Source organism: Herpailurus yagouaroundi, unplaced genomic scaffold (assembly GCF_014898765.1).
Source record: "Herpailurus yagouaroundi ecotype Mexico unplaced genomic scaffold, PumYag 141, whole genome shotgun sequence".
In the NCBI taxonomy this organism is placed as follows: Eukaryota; Metazoa; Chordata; class Mammalia; order Carnivora; family Felidae; genus Herpailurus; species Herpailurus yagouaroundi.
In genome coordinates this window covers 24,229,449-24,248,806 of record NW_024412396.1, presented here as the reverse complement: position 1 = coordinate 24,248,806, position 19,358 = coordinate 24,229,449, and the positions used below count along the sequence as shown (strand labels likewise).

At 34.3% G+C, this 19,358-nt stretch overlaps 1 protein-coding gene across 2 annotated transcripts in view; it reads left to right on the top strand.

Moving 5' to 3' along the window:
- Window positions 1-19,358, top strand: part of MDGA2 (MAM domain containing glycosylphosphatidylinositol anchor 2) — an 860,340-nt gene that overhangs the window by 633,174 nt on the left and 207,808 nt on the right. For both annotated transcript variants that reach the window (XR_005790861.1, XM_040477059.1), the window contains exon 7: window positions 3,174-3,503. Coding sequence is in view for 1 of the 2 variants with exons in the window: in XM_040477059.1 (XP_040332993.1) it covers window positions 3,174-3,503 (330 nt within the window). In the remaining variant the exon portion in view is untranslated. The remainder of the gene's footprint in view (window positions 1-3,173; window positions 3,504-19,358) is intronic.

Here is a 19,358-nt window from a genome sequence, read left to right as displayed (position 1 = left end):
ATTGCTAATAAGCTATTTCTCACAATGAGTCTCAGAGGAAGCCTACTACTATCACCTCCTATTTTTATAAATGATGCAATTGACCCATAAAAATTAGATTGCCCATATTGGACTACATATAAATGAAAAGCTAGAATTAGGTTTCAAGATCTTAATGTACCTGTGCCTAGTTTACAGAGGCATGCTTTTAGTTTTCTGAGGAGCTAAGATTAGAAAATCAAATAAATTTAACTGGCCACTGGTCCAAGAGATGTTTGTGCGTGGATTCCCACACATGCACGCACGCACATACACATTATTTCTTTTCCCTTAGAACATTTCTGTTCTGTGTGCAAAACTAGGTATTTTGTTATGAGGTAACATAAGACAAACTCAATGAGATGGCTCTCCAGTCAAATGATCCATGCTACTTATTCTGATATTCCTTAACTTTAGCTCACTTGCCAGACTGACTTGTCCCTCTTTTCCTTTTTAGAATCTGTCATTCAGAAGACTAATGTGATTGACATTGGTCAAGTCACAGAGTGGCCTGATACTGAGAACAACAAATATTTGTGGCAATGAGTTCATTTTAAAAGCCCACTTGATTATTTTGCTTTTTATCAAAAAATACAGTTGCAAACCATATTGAATTTTTTAATTAATTGATTATTAGAGTTAAAATCTTTAATATTTTTAATACTTCAGATTTGAAGTATTTTCCATGAATAAAACAGTTTGGAACACATACTATAAATATTTTATGGTTTTTAAAAAATCAGTGGCTTTGAATTGTTTTGTTGTTTAAATCTAACTAATCTGATGAACTTGCAGCTCTGTCAGTGGTGGTATCCATTTACTATGTCACTAGGCAGAGAGCAGACCTAACAGTAACTGCCTAGTAAATAAATATTAATCACCAAAACATCAGAAGTTTTTGTTGTGTTTATATATGGCCACCCTAATAATTTTGGAATGAAATTTATTCTCAATGTAAGTCCATATGAAGCTATTAATAAATTAATATATACATTTAAACTTTTAAAATTAAGAATTGTCTGTTTAAAAATTTTATTTAGGTTTATCATTTTTTTCTGTAGAAACAGAATCAGGAAAATTCTTACCAAATGAAAGTAAACTCATTTAAATATTATGGTGCTGACAAAAGTAAATGCTCCTTGACATACTAATTTTTGGGGACTCTTAAAAAAAGAAAAACTATTGTAGGGTACAATTTACTTTGTGCTATAGAACTTTAATTATATTTGAAATATATGTGCACAAGTTATATACCAAATATAGGCATTTTCAGCACATTTTTCTTTCTAGCCACAAAGTTGTATTTCAGTGCCTGTTAAAATATAATTGTATACACACACACACACACACACACACACACACACACACTGGGTAATAGAATGACATAATTTCTCTTAATTTCATCCTACAGTCATATACTGATAAAGACATTGTTACCAATAAATAAATGATTGTTAGCATTTTATTTGTGGAAAAATGTAACAAACAACGGTATGAGAATGTGATTTAAATATTTGTTTTTTGGTGTTTTCATTAAGAATGAAGATTTGTGCCTTTTCTGAACAATATTTTAAAGGATACTCTGAGATTCAGATTTCTTCAAAGTTATAACATTTAATATCTATGTAGAGTGTGGTTTTTCTAGACAGGAGTATCCTAAGTGTCAGGTGGATAAATTGGACTATAATCTATGAGTACAAAATATGCTGTACCAGTACATGAGGGTAAGGATTATGTCTGCTTTGTTCATCTCATGTAATAAGAGCCTCATCTAGCACCTAGTTCTGAAAAGGAGCCCTATAAATTTTTCTTGAATAAAAAGAAATATATAAACATTGCTTTTGATATTCATTTATCTCTCCTCACTCAGTTGCAAACAAAAAACCAGATGAAAATATATGGGGCTGACTAGTAAATAAAATTAAAAGCAATTTTTTTTTAATTTCTAGTGCATTCTTATATAGTTCTAAGATTTCCATGGTATTTTCTTGCTTTTATGGGATGAACTAAGAAAAATCAGGTTAAACTCAAGAAAGGTCACCCACAATGCAATGAGAAGGCCTCCATTATCTGCAGGTCTTTTAAATTCACATCATTTTTGCCAGTGTCATTTATATATGGTTAATGGTAAAAGTGAACAGACAATATTTTATTCTGATTATTAATGTTTCAGTGCATATGCCACATTTTATCATATAGGGGTATTAAATGATGTTAAGGGGGAGGGAAATGAGTAGGATGTTAGTAAAGAGAAGAATGTATGTCTGTGAATCACTGCCATAAATAAATGTGCAAACCCTATTCTATATTGAGTCCCATGGTATCATTCAAAGTTTAGAACTGGGGCCCTTGGGAGGCCAGTAGATGCTCCCCCAAAAGTCTCTGGTAGTTATCACTGCTGACACATGTTAAGAGAACAGTACTGCCCTTAGACCCAGAAAGCACTGCTGTTAGGATACAAACACAGCATGTTTTCCAAACCATCTGCCAAGAGGTTCTTCTGGCCATCTGCATGAGCCAGCACACAGATTCAACTGGAAACATCTATGTATGGTGAAATAGAACAGTCATAGCAAATGTGTTTTTTTTTTAATTCTCTTCAGTGCAGGTTATTTAAATATATGAAAATGCCTTATGAATATGAACTGACTCAATTCTTACCAAACTAGTTTTGGTCAGCATGTAGATAAAATCTTAGAAGAATTTTCTTTAATCTGACATTTGTGCAACATTCTCTGTGAAATTGCACCATAATTAAAGGGTGGCACAGGTATTGAATTGGGCTTATGATCCATATTGTTATTTTTAAGTCTAATACCTAAATGATTTTATACAAAACAAGTTACATCGTGTGTTCAAAATTCATTGGCAATAATTTTTAAGTATCATATATAGATAAAGCATCTTTTATATCACTGGAAAATATTATCCAATTTATAAAAATCAGTGTTTAGAATCGCTAAGTGACTTAGATCTTCAGCCTGTTTCCAGGTTTCCTAAATGAGGTTTTTGACATGCACACAACAAAGAAACATATATACACTTTATTTTATTTTGTTTTACTTTATTTCAGCCCAGAGATGATTACCTAGAGTGAATGAATCCTTAATATTATGGAAGTAACACTAACTACTTATGGAATTTTTATGTTTTAGCATTAAAAAAAGGACGATTTTGGATCACACCAGATCCTTATCACAAAGATGACAACATCCAGATTGGGCGTGAGGTGAAAATATCTTGCCAAGTAGAAGCTGTTCCTTCTGAGGAGTTAACATTTAGTTGGTTTAAAAATGGTCGTCCATTGAGAAGTTCTGAGCGGATGGTTATTACACAGACTGATCCGGATGTCTCCCCGGGAACGACAAACTTGGACATCATTGATTTAAAATTCACGGATTTTGGGACATACACATGTGTAGCATCTCTGAAGGGAGGAGGAATATCTGATATCAGTATTGATGTTAATATATCCAGCAGCACAGGTAAGAAGCATATTTGTGATGCAAAAGATGTTTGCATTGAAAATCATTTCTTTATGTTTAGCAGACAAAATAGTCTTCAGTCAAGCTAAGAACATTCTTATTTCCGTTTCCTAAAACCACAGTCCTAACATTCTGAATGTCTAATAAATATCGCGTTAAAAGACATTGTTACTTCTGTTTTGATTTAGGTTTATAGGAGGTTTTACAGAAGTAGTGTGAGTAACAGTAATAGCATTGGCTATGATAGACATAGGCTTCCAGATTAAATAGTAACAGGTGTTTTGTTTTTTTTTTTTAAGTTAGCTAAGAGCCCTCTGTAGAGCCTAAAATTATATTAATTAATAAAGTTAACAAATTCCTAAAGAGTTAAGGCAAATTTTGGAAATTTTAAACAAAATATTTAGTCCTAAGAAGCAAATACTAAGAGATCATTTGAAAGTATTCAAATACAAGATTCAAATACAAGATTCAACATGGAAATGCATTTTCCACCAATTCAAACCAATGATAAAAGTGTTTAACTTGTAATCCGATGTGACTTTTTGAAGAACATTACGATAGAATCTCTTCACAGTGGGAACGATTAAATATAAAAATATACTGGAGTGAAATTCCTTCTTTTAAAGTTAAAAATGAAAGTGTTATCAATTTTCTCTCGACTAAACATGCATCTGTAGATGAGGTAAATTATAGGACTTTGGTATGGGAGGACATGCTAGCTTACCTCTTAGGATGTTTTTAAAAAGCCTTGTGATTCTGTGAACTGCAATCAGTATGCATGGGGACGACACCAACGTAGCTTTGTTTTGCCAGCTTGTTACCAGACTGAATTTCAATTTAGGATTTTTGTATAATTCTAGGGTGAATAATACGTGTTGAAAACATAGAGCACAGATGTCGCCAGCAGACATACTCTGTTTTGAGAACATTTAAACGGCTTTTCCTTTCCAGTCAGGCGGCATTTTGACTCTTGTGTGGTAACAGATTGACTTGTGATTTTGTGTCTTCTCATGATTTAAATTCCGGTGGACACTGGATTGATTTTACTCCTTAAGGGACATAGGTCCATCTTCAGGCTGACCACATGTGCTTACTTTTCACCATTCCGCATTATTTCTAAGAGATATTTCATTTTTATCAGCCACGGTTAATGTGAAAGGAGGTTAGAGGGATGAAAGTTACTTGTGTTTGGCAAGAAGTCACTTTCTAGGCAAAATGATAATAATAGCTATCTTGATAGTAACTATTATCTGAACTTTATTTCCAAGTTGCTGCTAGCACCATTTTAGGATATCTCATAGAAAGCTGTTGATATGCTTAGTCATCATTGTTTATGTTTTCATTCAGTCAACAGACATCCATTGATTGCCTACATCAGTGTGCTAGGTGACATCCCACAATGTTATTTCCTGTAAGAGTGAGAACAATTTTGTAAGACCCAGAATTATCTGTCCTTATTTTTGAGGGGCGATTTTCCAGAATTGGTCTACACTAAATTGTGAACAATGCTTTTTTTGTTTGCTTGTTTGTGTGGTTTTGTTTGCTTCTTGTTTTTTTTTTTTTTTTTCCGGAACCAGTGACATAAACCCAGATCCAAACAATCAATACTGCTATCGAAACAGACTTGTCTGATGGTAGCATAGTTCATTCAACATTAAACTTAGACAAAAGAGGGAACGTAGAATGGACAGAAGAAAGGAGTATTATATAATATCTACAAAATTAGTTCTGACATTCATTTTCTTTGTCTCTTTTTTTTATGTTTATTTATTTTTGAGAGAGAGAGAGTGTGTGTGCCTGAGTGAGTAAGCAGGGGAGGGGCAGAGAGAGAATGAGAGAGAGAGAACCCCAAGCAGAGAGAGAGAGAGAGAGAGAGAGAGAGAGAGAGAGAGGGAAGGAGAGACAGTACCACGCAGGCTACACACTGTCAGTGCAGAGCCTGATGCAGGGCTTGAACCTATAAATTGTCCAATCGTGACCTGAGCCAAAATCAAGAGTCAGATGCTTAACTGACTGAACCACCCTGGTGGCTCCTGACACTCATTTTCAAATATACTACTTATATTACCCATTTCAAACTATGGGCTATAAGAGAAAAGGAGAAGAGGTAACTAGCATTGATTCATGAAATTTCTAAAAATCCTAAGTGAAAAGAAATGTCAGAAAAGCAGAAAATATTCTAGAAATGCCTCTTAGTAATAAAAGTTTAGTTACAATAAGTAAAATTTCTTAAACTGTTATCATCTGATCTGGTTACCAAATGTAACAATGCTAGAGATAAAAGGAGATATATTAAGTCCTCTTTTAAAACACTCCCCTTTGCTGTCCCCCACCCATCACAGACAGACCTGGTTATTGTCTGTCTCCTCCTTAGAGTGGAAGCTCCATGTAGTCTAGGCCTTTGTCTGTACTGCTTGTTATTATAATATCAGCATCTGGAGCAATACATAGTACTTCGTAGGTACTCAAAAAGTAATTTTATTTATTATTTATTTATTTATTTATTTATTTATTTACTTATTTGTTTACTTATTTATTTATTTATATTGAGCAGGGGAAAGGAGCAAAAGGAGAGAGAAAAAGAATCTTAATCGTAAGCAGGCTCCATACTCAGTCTGAAACCTGATGCAGGGCTTGATCCCATGACCCTGGGTTCCTGACCTGAGCTGAAATCCAGAGTCAGACACTCAACCAACTGAGCCATCCAGGGCCCCCCCCAAAATAATTACTAGATAAAGAAATGAGCTAATTTGTGCCCATAGCTTTCCTTTTTAGGTTTTCTTTTCTCTTATTACTCTGAGTTAGGCATTTTGTGTCTCTCTCCCTTCCCTTATAATTTCCTACTGTCTTTAAGAAACATTATTCAGTACGCCAATGTATACTGTGATTTGAGGTGTTATCACTATTAAGGGCAGGAATGGCTCCATAATTTATGGTGTCCTGTGGAAATATAAAGCAGATCCCGTGTTCAGAACTTGCTGAGAATTTCACGGTAACAACATCGAAGCATTAATTTAAGCACAGGATCCTTGTGAGTGTGCTGGCATGGTACTCACATGCACAGGGGATTGAACTTTGATAGAAAGGCCTGAAGAAGATGAAGTTTAATCTAAAGCATGGGTCACTCACTGGAGGCAATCGCATATTCTGTCTTTATGCCAAAACTTGTTTTCATGCTCTATTTTGATTACAATAGAATGGAATACCGGATTACATTATAAAGATCTGCAGATCTGAAATTATGTGATTCAATTGGTACTGAAAATATTATTTTTATCCTCACATAGTAGAAGACTGCACTTAAAGCAATGCTTTAGGATGAAATATAGAGGTATTCCTGGGGGTAGAATTTGAACAGTGAGAATGAACAAGCTGTAACATGGAGGAAAATCTTGGACTACATTAATTCTATGAACCACACGGGAGGATTCAAAGGAAATTTCCACAGATCGGGCGAGTGAAGTCAAAGAGGAGGAAATTGCTGTTAATATTTAAGTAAATATGTGGGGACCTCTTAGGTTCTGGATTTTGCTAGTTATATTATTACTATTTCAGGGAATTTAGGATTGACCAAGTGGTCGTGATTTTCTTATGTGCTAGATGTTTTCTATATGTTAAATGTAAGCTATTTAGGGTGACATCTTAAACTTAAAAAAAAACCTCTAAATCTTTTGTTTTTCATAAAAATCTTACACTTAGGCCTGAGTTATCACTTACTGTGTTTAAGAGACATATATTAACTTTACTAAGCAGAGGATGAGGTACCATAAGGCAATTCTGCCTAATATAGTTAGAAAAGCATTTTTTTTAATGAAAGCCACATCTCTAGATATGCTTTTGAGGATTTTTAAAACTGAAATATAAAATATCTCAGGAAGGTAAATCCTAGTTTACAGAATTATTAATATTTTAAAAAGATAATGATTTGATTTAAAAAAAATGAAGAGAAAGGCTACATGTATTTATTTTGGAGTTTGCCTCATGCATTTGATTGAATAATAAAAACTGTGATATATGATGATAGATTATGTCTTATTTTCACATTAATTCATTATTAGTAGCTACTTTCATTCTGACTCTGCAAGCATTCAGATTGTTTTATTGTAAGCATTAGTTTTGTCTATTTAAAATTCATGTTTCTGGGGCACCTGGGTAGCTCAGTTGGTTGAATGTCCAATTCTTGATTTCGGCTCAAGTCATGATCCCATGATCATGTGATTGGGCCCTGTGATGGGCTCTGTGCTGAGCATGGAACCTGATAAAGATTCTCTCTCTCCTTTTGCCCCTTTCCCCCACTCATGTTTTCTCTCTCATTCTAATAATAATAGTAATAATAATAATAATAATAATAATAATAATTCCATGTTTCTTGCAGATTCTTCTACTGTTATTGTTCTGTATCTGGCTCCATGTCATATGGTGATGGACAAATGGGCCTTTCCCTTAGGGACCTTACAATCTAAGTTTTCATATTACTTAGTTATCAGGTGACTTAGAAATTAGGCACAGTTTATAGTGGGAAGGAAGCTCTACTTAAATTTGATCATATTTCTGTAGGAACTGTGAATGCTTTCTTTAATATTAGCCCAGGAAAGTTTCAGAGGAAAATGACATTTGAGTTAAATCTTGATAGAAATGGCATTGTGATAGGGATAGTGGAGGGAGGAGGGTACAGCTGGCAAAATATACAGGATGAAGAAAGTCCTGGAAATATTACATGATTCTTCATGTTCTGCTTTTACTATAGGATTGATAGTAATTGATATTAAGATAAGTTGTATTGGTTTATTTCAATTTTATTGCTATCATTATGGAAGCTATATTTTATCTAGTAGATAGCTTTAAAAAACACATTGTAGTAATTATAAATTTATCAGTTAAAAGTAAATATACTGAAATTTTCATTGTTACAGTTCAATTTTGTAAAATGAAGATCTTCCCCATACTTGCTGAAAAAAAGCATGTGAATTTTAGCCTAAAATCCCAGCAATAGTTAAAACCAACTCTTAAAATCTTTTCACCTGATTGTTATTCATTTTAAAATATAATTGTTACCGTAACTATTTAATTTTCAGAAGGCTTGCTGAGAATTACTCCATTGCTTCCTTCAGGGTTGTTCTGAGGTAAAGTCCTTAGGTACTTATTAGTTTGCATGTACTTCTTTGCATGACCTGACAAACGTGTAGGTTTATAGGAAACTCAGAAGCATCTGCATCATGCTAGAAAATATAAACAGTGAGACTGGCGATCTGTGGAATTCCCGTGGTGAGACATCTGGTGGGCAAATAGAGCAGAAGACTCAAAACAGATTTGATGATTTTCTCCTCCCTTGTTAGAATACATGAGCATTTTGTATAGCAGAAAATTGAGCAAGATTTAGAGGATTAAACCATAAGCATAGGCACACAGAGCTGACCAACTGAGAAAATAATTTTGAAATTTTAGCTTCTCTGCTGACTACCTGACTGGTTACTATAAATATGATGGTTAACAAATGTTTGTACAAGCATTCACACCTGTGAAATTAAACGCTCTTGATAACATGGGGATATAATACACAACTAATAAGAATAGCTAATGAGCTGGAAGGCAAAAGAAAAATGATTAAGCCCTGTTCATTAATTTGCTTCTTTGCCCTTTTTCAGTTAAAGAATAATAGAAACGCATGAAATTCTGCTGATTAAAACTGAAGTTCTATAGAATGACTGTAGTGAAAGATAGACCCTTTCATGTAAGAGGAAATCATAAATAAAACCAATGCATGTAAGGTCTGACAATGCTTTGATAAGAGGAAACTTCCATGCAGTGAAAAGTTATGTAATCACTTACTCAGTTACTAGACCCAGAAAAATTCATTTTCTTCCTTGACTCCAAAATTATGAAGTTCAGTCCATGACCTACAAATTAATGGTGAAGAACAGAGGTCAGCAATCTTTTTCTAGAAAGGTCCAAATAGTAAATATTTTCAGCTTTGTAGGCTATGAGGTTTCTGTTGCAACTATCTTAGTCTGCTGTTGTAGTAGGAAAGCTTCCACATACAGTGGGCACGACTGTGTCCTAATAAAACTTTATTTATAAAAAACAGGTTGTGGGCCATATTTTGCCTCAGGCCATGTTGTGCTAAAATCTAACCTAGATTGTTGGAACTTAAAATAGTAACAAAGCTGAATTCTTATGGACTTACTAGGAAACTAAGTTAAACCCACAAATAACTGCTATTTGTCTATACAAATATTAATATATTTTCTATAGACTGAGGTGATATCTCAGCCTTTCTCTATTTCTTATTCATCTGTATATCTTATTGGGTCCCTGGTTAAGCTGATAATTGTCTGCTAGGATGGTCCACGTTCTAGAATTAATGCATTAAGATCTTCTGAGATTACTTGAGATAGCTCGAATCTCCTTCCTAACACACAAGATTTTCTGCTGCCATCCCTATTCTGCTTGTGACCTCTTAGAGCTATCTTTTATCTGTTTCTACATTTAAAAAATTGTTTTGAATAGCTGAGGAGACAATGAAAAAAAACAACTTTAAAAAAATTTGATACACTGAATTTTGGAGTCTCCTGATTATGGGGTCAGTGTGCTTTTTTCTGAAAGGCTGATTGGCTACTATTCACACTGACCTCAGGCAGGACTGGTTCTTACAGACTGAATTTACTCTCAATGCTGAAGCTTCCTCTCTCAGTTGACTCTTGTGCTTATTGGAAGGGGTATTATATCTGTCCTTGATACGGGTCAAGAAGAAGCATTGCGTTTTGAGCAGTGTGTCAGTAAAGAGACTGTCACTCTAAAAACTGGTGAATTATCTCTTCTACAGACTTTCCCACTTTCTCTTCATAGGTTTTCCTCTTCATTTACAGCACTGGGACTGGAACTAAATGTAGCTAGCATATATCTTTACTGTGATACTTAGAGCCTTAAATTGCTATTGTACTTAGTGAATTTCCCAGAGAGACACTGAACTGCAAAATACCGTATTTAATCACCACATACCCAGAACATTCCTTAGGAAATATTGGGCTATGCATACTCAGAGAGATACCTAATTCTTTTCATTTGTGCTTTCAGTAAAGGATGGTATTACTGATGGCCTGTATGGTAGGTGTGGCTATATAAATTCATATTTAGGTATGTAAAAGTTTACCAAGAATATTTTATGCTTAACATTGCCTATTTGAAAATAAGTTTTACTCCTTATATTAAATGTTTTAACTTTAAAATTATTTAATAATTTGGAATTATTTCTTCTGCTCATTTATGTAATTCTTGTATTGCTCAGTGGCTGATGCAGATTTTCTACAAAGGAGACCTATAAATGCAACAATTCGGAAGTGTTGGAGTGGCCAGGCAACTTGTCTGGAATCTGTGTTTGGATAGCTAATATGGCTTTAATTTAGATTGTATGCTTGCAATAATAAAAGAAAAATAGCAGAAATAGCAAAATTTTCTAAAGATGTCTATACTCACTCTTAAGTAGGTTTGAGAAAATATCAGTTGTCCATATCAAGTATTATTGTTTGCATTATTCTTATTATTATCATTTAATTTCAGGTAGATTAATGGGGATTGTGGTGTTTGGAGCTTATGACCAATTCTGTGTTGTCTTTGATAACAACCATTCAAATAGTCAGAACCCCATACTTAAATGTTTTTAAGGTAAAGATACTTTCAGAAGTCTTACCAAGTGCCATATTAAAATGTGCCGAATGACCTAAGAGAAAAATTGTTAAATTACACAAAAATAAGGCAAAGTTCTTTACAAAAAGACTCCTGAAACTTCTGAAGTCATCTTAATGGAGACAGGAAACTCTCCACAAGAAATGTACACACTATTGATAGCTCACAACATTGGTATTTTTTCCTTCCATCTGGTATATAAGACCTTTATTTCACAGTCTGTCAGCCCTAAAGAAACTGCCCTTAGTGGAGGAATATTGAGGCTTGGAAATTTAAATTTGAGAGGCAAAGCTAATTGACAGTGCAAGAAGGAATAAAGCCAAGTGTTCTAATATAGCAGAGAGACATTAAGTATAGTTGTCACCTGCAATTCTGGAATTAATTCATGAAACATAGTGCATATTCAATCCAAAAAAAAAAAGTTTTATTCAACAACCACTGTAGGAAAGGAGGTATGGAAGAAATAAAAACAAATAGGGTGTAATTCATAATTGATTGTATATCATAGTGAGAATACACTTGAAAACTTTAACAGATGAAGTCTAGAGTTGCTTCACAAGCTATCAGAGAAACATAGAAACATAGAATGAAATGATTGAATCTGGTCAGCAAGAGTTCTATGGAACAGGTGGCATCTGAACTGGATTAAGAATGAGGATTGTATGCCCCTAGATCTTAGAAGAAAATGTAGGGGCGCCTGGGTGGCGCAGTCGGTTAAGCGTCCGACTTCAGCCAGGTCACGATCTCGCGGTCCATGAGTTCGAGCCCCGTGTCAGGCTCTGGGCTGATGGCTCGGAGCCTGGAGCCTGTTTCCGATTCTGTGTCTCCCTCTCTCTCTGCCCCTCCTCCGTTCATGCTCTGTCTCTCTCTGTCCCAAAAATAAATAAAAACGTTGAAAAAAAATTAAAAAAAAAAGAAGAAAATGCATATAATTAGATCCCATTCACTCAAGCAAGAATGACCAAAAGAACTTTATCAAGGGGTATGATCAGATTGGTATTTGGGGAGGGGGGGGAGGCTATTCATTGGATGAATCTTCAGAGTTCCAAAAAGAGACAATTAGAGGAAGAATGGTGGAGATATAAAATAGTTTCATTTAGAGATAATGTGAGAGAGAAAACAGAAAATTTTTATTAAGAAGCAAAAAGGCAGTGGGGCTAGGCAGTCCTTCATGGATGTGAATATTAATGTCACTCATGAATGTCATCTGAGAAGTCAATAAAACCTCTTTGCATCTTAGATTCCTTATCTCTCCACTATAGCTTTGGAATATTTTTAAGGAAGAGATTAAAGAAATAGAGTGGGAAAAAAAGAACATTAAAACAAAACGAAACACCCTCATTTTGGAGTGGGGGAGGGGAGGGGCTATTTCTTCAGCTGAAGAAATTAATAAGAATCAGATGAGGCTCTGGGGAGCACTTATAACCTCTCCTGTTAAGGGACAATTTAGTCAGTGACCAATACTCTCAAGTCAGCTTAAGAGACAGTCTGACTGGCATCAGGAAATAAGATAAAAACAGAGAGCAAGACAAACCATAAGGGATTCTTAAATACAGAGAGCAAACTGAGAGTTGCTGGTGGGGTGTTGGGTAGGGGGATGGGCTAAATGGGTGATAGACATTAAGGAGGGCACTTGTTGGGATGAGCACTGGGTGGTATATGCAAGTGATAAATCACTAATTCTACTCCTGAAACCAGTACTACACTGTATATTAACTAATTTGAATTTAAATAAATAAATTTTTAAAAAGAGAGAGAGGTAAAAAAAAAAAAATTAAGAGAGAGAGAGAGGGAGAAAGCCTGACTGACATTAGAACAAAGATATGGACTTGGTCCAGGCCCATATTTACCACTTAATAGCTTTATGACCGTGGGTCTGTCTGGACCTCAAGATTTTTCATCTGTAGAATAAAGGAATCAAGTGGGTAACTTGTTTTAAATGGTGTTCTAATGATAACTAGGGATTTGGGGGAAATATTTTCAAGGGCTACTGAACTGGAGACAGACAGTAAATAACCAGCTGGAAGTTTTATAACCCCCCCCTTTCTTTTCAGTTTCAATCAGAGATAAGCATATATCTCTCTTATATTAGGACTTCTATGTAAGATGGTATTTGGGCAACAATTCTGATCCAAATTCATGCACAAATGGTATTAACAACACGTAGTTGTCAACTGTTTGCTTAAATTGTTTAGTCCCTTCCAAAGTATATTGTTCATTTATGCTTCCAAAATGTTATACTCCAGCTGCTTAGAACATGGCAATGCCACCTTCTGAGTGAGAGACTTTAGGTTGTAGGAGACGTTTGAGAGGACAAACTGATTTAGGATCATTTATAGCTGAAGGGTTGGACAACATCCTTGAGTTTCTGGTTACCAATTAGAGAATCAAGTTTGATGACCAAAAGAAAGGTCACAAGTAGAGCATGGATTTCACAAGCAGTTGCATTAATTAGAAGTGGATGAACTTGTCCACGAAGAGAATATGAAACAAAGGTAAAATATATCCAAGGAAATGGTGGAAAACAAAAAATCATAAAGAAAATTAAAAAAAATGGACATAAGGAAAAAGAGCTCCTCAATTTGTGTGGAAGAAGGAACACCCCGGGGAAAACGTATGTATTTATAGCATCTGTAGGACCTTTAATATCTCTTCATCAGCATGAAAAGGCATGTGAAAGATTTTGTTTGTCCCAGGTACTTTAATATTGATGCATGAATTTTGACAATGGATGCAGCTCTTATCTTTCTCCTAATGAAAGGATTGTGAATTAAGGGAGAGAGGTTGAGTGGAATAGAGGGGAAGAGAGAGAGAGAAAGAGAGATTTACAAAAAGTAACAATTACACTAATTCTCTTTGCAATGAGATCAGTTGCAATGAGATACGGAATATTTAAAATGCTTTTAGTTAGCCTTATCAGTAGGTTACAAGTTGTTTTGAAAAGCATGAATTGTATCAATGTTTTTGCTACTTATATTTTGGGAGGGCATAAATGCAAAAATTCTGTATTTTCTATAATAGTTCAATAAACTTTAATCATGTTTGTAATTAGAATTTTCTCACATAAATTTGAATATCTGTAATTATGGAAGTAACATTGGATTTATAGGTTTCCCTGTTATTTATCTTAAAATATGCTTTCCCCCCACCACCCCACAAATACCAAAACAAAGTTTCTACCTTACAGGTTATAGTTTAACAGTGGCTAATTTAGCTATTGTAAAATTACCATGTCTTGTGTTGAATATTTTCTTCACTTGGCAGAGTTAAACACTTTTTGAAATTCCTGGATTGCATTAAGATAAGAACAAGTAAGATAAGAACAGATCAATGAGAAATAGGAAAGAATACCCAATTTATGCTTCCTATACTCTTCATCCTTTTATAAATGCAAACAATGAGGGCATAGGAACTATTTGAATTTTAAATGACTAAATATAGGTTTATCTAATCTTATGAGGACTAAACACTATTAGTTAGTTTCATAATTTGCATTTAAAATTATAATAACTATCAATAATTTGGTTACTAGAGTTAAAGATGACGGTCTATCCATTAATTGATGAACAATAAATTTCTCCATCAAATTTTTGCTTAAGAATAGAATATAGGCTAGGCTATATTATTTAAAGCTATGATATAAAAACTTACTCTGGATCTTTTGCTTAGAGAAGAGGATAGAGTTATGGGAAATAACATTATATTTACTATTTGTGTGACTATGACCACACTTCATAATTTTGTGTTTGTAGGTGACACTACCAATCTACCATTATCAGGTGAGGAACAGAGAAATGAATAGAAGTAGCCGTGGAGACTAGATCCATAGACTAATAATTTGATCATCATTTTGCTCTTGTGGAAGCAGATACTCTAGAATCCTAGATCTTCTAGCATCTGCTAGAACAATTAGTATAGTGAGTTAACTTGTATGTAGCATGTAGGTTTCATTTTACATATTAGAATGTCTTAAATCAAAGCTATTTCTTTTAAGAGCTCCAAAATAGAAATTAGAACTACCACTAATGCAAAGAACTTTCCCCAAAGAATATGCTTACAAGTGAATACATTTTTTTAGTAAAAGGACCTTATTAATTTTCAGTCTTAATTTTTCATCCTTCATTGTGGCATATCAGTGAGGTTAGGAGAGAGATTAAATACATTTAGAAAATCATTACAATTGGAATTTTGGTGATACGATTTTGGAAAATTTATGAATTTTGAATATCTAGTTTTAAAATAAAAGATGATTGGGCAGGTCCCCAGACACCTACTTTGTAAAACATTTTTAAAAGATTTCTAAATGTCTCATTTATTGGCATAGTTTTTAAATATTGAGGCCGTTTATAGATTACCTAATACGTTTTATTTTATAGAGAGGGAAATGGACCCCAAAGCTTAGATACTTTCTTAGTTCCTATAGCCACATTATGAATTAAGCTTACAATCTCAGATTCAAAGTCCAGTATAAGAGTTTGCAGCATGCTATAAAATGTCATATCACCTTACATTAAATGGCTATTTCCCTTCACTATCTCAGTGATTCTGAATTTGACAAGGGCCTTGCATGAAAGGGTCACTAAAGGAGGTCTTAAAATATTCCAAAAGAGATTCAGGTAACCTGGTTGGATCATATGCCATGCCCTCTGTTGATGATGGAACACACCTTTCTCTCCTGCTCTGAGAACACCATTCCAAAGAGTGGTAGGATGTTAGGTTCCATTTACCAGTCTTATATTCCACTCACAAAAGCAGAGTGAGGCCTTACCTTATTCTAACCAAGGTACACAGCTTGAACAGTATTCATTTCACCAAAGAAGACCACTTTCAATGTTATGCTAGGTTAAAAATCCTCTAGTGCAGCTCAACATGGTTATACTTATCCTAGCTTCCTGAGAAGAGTGGACCCAGGGTTTGGGTATTTAAAATACTACTTTAACCACACCTGGGGTCTGAGTGGCTTAGTTTAAATAACCATACCCCTAGAATATACATTAAAACCTACAGCATATAAACAGATCACATTGTTTATAGTGAAGCATTTTTTAAAAAAAATTATATTGCAGCTTAATAAAAACAGAAAAATGCATGAAATGCAAGCATGCAGCATAGAGAGTGCACATATATATATATATATATATATATATATATAACTACACAAAATAGAATAAACAAAACATTACCATATGTGGAAGATTAAAAGTAAATTATAGACCACATAACATAGAATACCTACTTACAAGAAGTAATAATCTATGATGTTTGGAGTTTTTATTATATTCTAGTTGCTGGGCTAAATACTTTTTAAAATGAGTACTTCATTGAATCCTTAGAACACCCCTTGAAGTACGTACTGCTGTGATTATATCCATTTTACAGATGAGAAACTTGAGCTTTAGAAAGCATAAGTAACTTTACTAGGCCTCAGAGTTTCTAAGTAGCACAGTAAGGTGTTGAACAGAGGTCACTTATGGCTGCCTTTTATATAAAACACATACCCTCTGAATGGAATGAGCTCACGAAATGAGATTTCAGACTCCAGAGATAAACTGTGAGAAATGTATTTTCAATGAGTGAATTCATTTCAGAATTCTCAAATCATAATGTGTTTGCCTTTCATACATCTTTGACTAAACAATTGGAGCCTAAGAAGACCTGTTGGTGAAAGTCAACCTAAGAGGCCGTTTAGAACCAGGACTGAAAGCTTTAGAAAAGGGGACATGGCAGTGATTTGCAGGGAAACTGAAGAATTGAGAATGCTGGACTCCCCTCAAGTATGACAGGTAAATAAGTCAGAATTTCCCCAAGTTTAGAGATCTTCCATCAGTGATGACTAGATTAAAAAGATGTGAAATGTGAAGCATATCATTGCACTTTAAAGAAAGGCTGTTGTGCACAATATGAAATATACTGGTAATTTAAATATGTGAAGTAGAAAAAATAAAATGACAGGCAGTTCAAATGTCTGCATCTAAAATGGATTTCGTGTGAATTACAGTCCACTATAAATGAAACATAAGTAGTCCACTTTTACCGAGTCTGTCTAAATAATACTTGTAAACAAAATATATTTAGTTGACATTTAAGCAGAAATATCCTTGCTTAGGAATAAAATGCAATGTAAAACCATATTAATAAAATGGTACTCTACTCACACTCACATATGAGCTCAGAATGAATTATGTCTCATTCCAATCAATGGCATTATATGAGTTTTTATTTGGTTTTAAAATTTGGCTCATATTTTTATTGTATCATTCTATACTTCTGCAGACTGGCAGAAGGGACCATAAAGTGCAATCATTCATTGGGAGAATATTTGTTAATAAAGTGAAACCTATTTTTTAATTGACCAGTTAGTTACCTACTAACAGATCTGTTAATTAAGCCTCATTTGCTGTAAAGAACATGTGGCCTTGATCTGTTGATGGAACATTGTGTTCACTGGTTGTTTCATCTTGCTCTTGACAAAGCGTGAAAGAGCCAGCTTCATTTTATGTCAAAATGTTTATTAAAATGGTAGTAGTGTCTACTTCCACAGGATAAGGCATATTCAGTGATACATAATCAGTGGTGTAATTAGGGAATTTGTAAACCACAGGCATTGTGCAGCGTGATCATTTACAAGGGGCCTAACAATGTCACATGGTTTCTACAAGTAGACAAATGGCCTTTTTATTATAGAAGCAAATTGATTTTTCTAGCCATTCCACATTGAAGAGTTTACCACTGTGAGCAACAGTTGCTCTAGAAAATAAAATAAATTGTGGATTGCTTTAAAGGATCTTTCTTTTGCTATGCTTTCATAAGATGCATTTGATATATAATTTATAGTTTATCATCCTTTTAATTTAGAATTCCTTCATCCACAGAAAAGCAATCACATAATTAACATGATCAGACAGCTCCTTTTTACTTACTGGTCCCTGGTTTTCATGGCAACACCCTGACCTTTGTGAAAATGGACAGCACTGACATTTTGTCATCCTCATAAGGGAGGAACAGATGTATTAGGAATGTCCAAGCCCCTTTACTTCATAGAAACATAATGAGAGCTGGGATATCTGTATTATGTGCCATTTTAGGATAATATCCAAACACACTGATCAAATTATTGTGTCTAATGAAAGAAATCTGCAACCTTCTTTCCTTGGTTGGCAGTGGGGGATGCCTCTGTTCGGATTTTTAAAAAGTTTATTGCTGTCCATTTCCAAAACATTACCTTCTTCAAACAGTGTTTTCATCTGAAATGCATATGTATCTCCAATAGAACTGACAATGGCAATGTGAGATAGATATATATATATATATATATATATATGTGTGTGTGTGTGTGTGTGTGTGTGTGTGTGTGTGTGTGTGTGTGTATATATGGTTTTAAAAATATTTCTTTGATTCTCTGTGTACCCATGTTCAATACTTGAGACATCATGGGTATGAATAAAGCAAGATCTTTGCCCTCAATATAGAAATATATGTATAACAATAAAATACAGTCATTGATACCACACCAGTAAAAGGCACTGATAAGAAAACATAATAACATATAAACATATATGGAGTGTTTACTATATGCTGGACGTTGTGCTCAAGAGTTTGTATGTATTATACTGTTTAGTCCTAAAAAAATGTAGTTGGTACAATTATGCTACTTTATTTAGAGTAAACGAGAGAGTGGTTGGAGGACTTTCCCAAGGTCATGCACCTAGTAGGTGGTAGAGTAAGGATCTGAAATTAGGCTGCCAGCTCTGAGCCTTGCTCTTCACAAGTGTACAACTCAAAGTACTTCACAGTTCGGGGATACTCCAGTGTGCATTGTGCCATTGTATCTTTAAATTATCATTAAATTCTCAAAATGACCTAAAATTGGACAGCTGGAAAGTGGGCTGGGTTGAGCCCAAGTCACATTTCTAATTTTGTACCTTAAATCTCTCCCAAACTCTCCACATCTACTAAAAAAAGCCATCAGATTTAAAAATAATTATGAGCAATTACCAGTTACAAAGAATCCTCTCTATCATTTTCTGTAATGCATAGTGCATTTTTGAAGGTAGGGAATAGCCTAATTTATCTCTCTTGCCCTCAGTTTTAAGCATATTTATCTTTTGAAGGAGCTCTAAAATGTGTGTTAAAATGAATTGGTGTTAGCTCTAAAATAACACATAAGTTTTC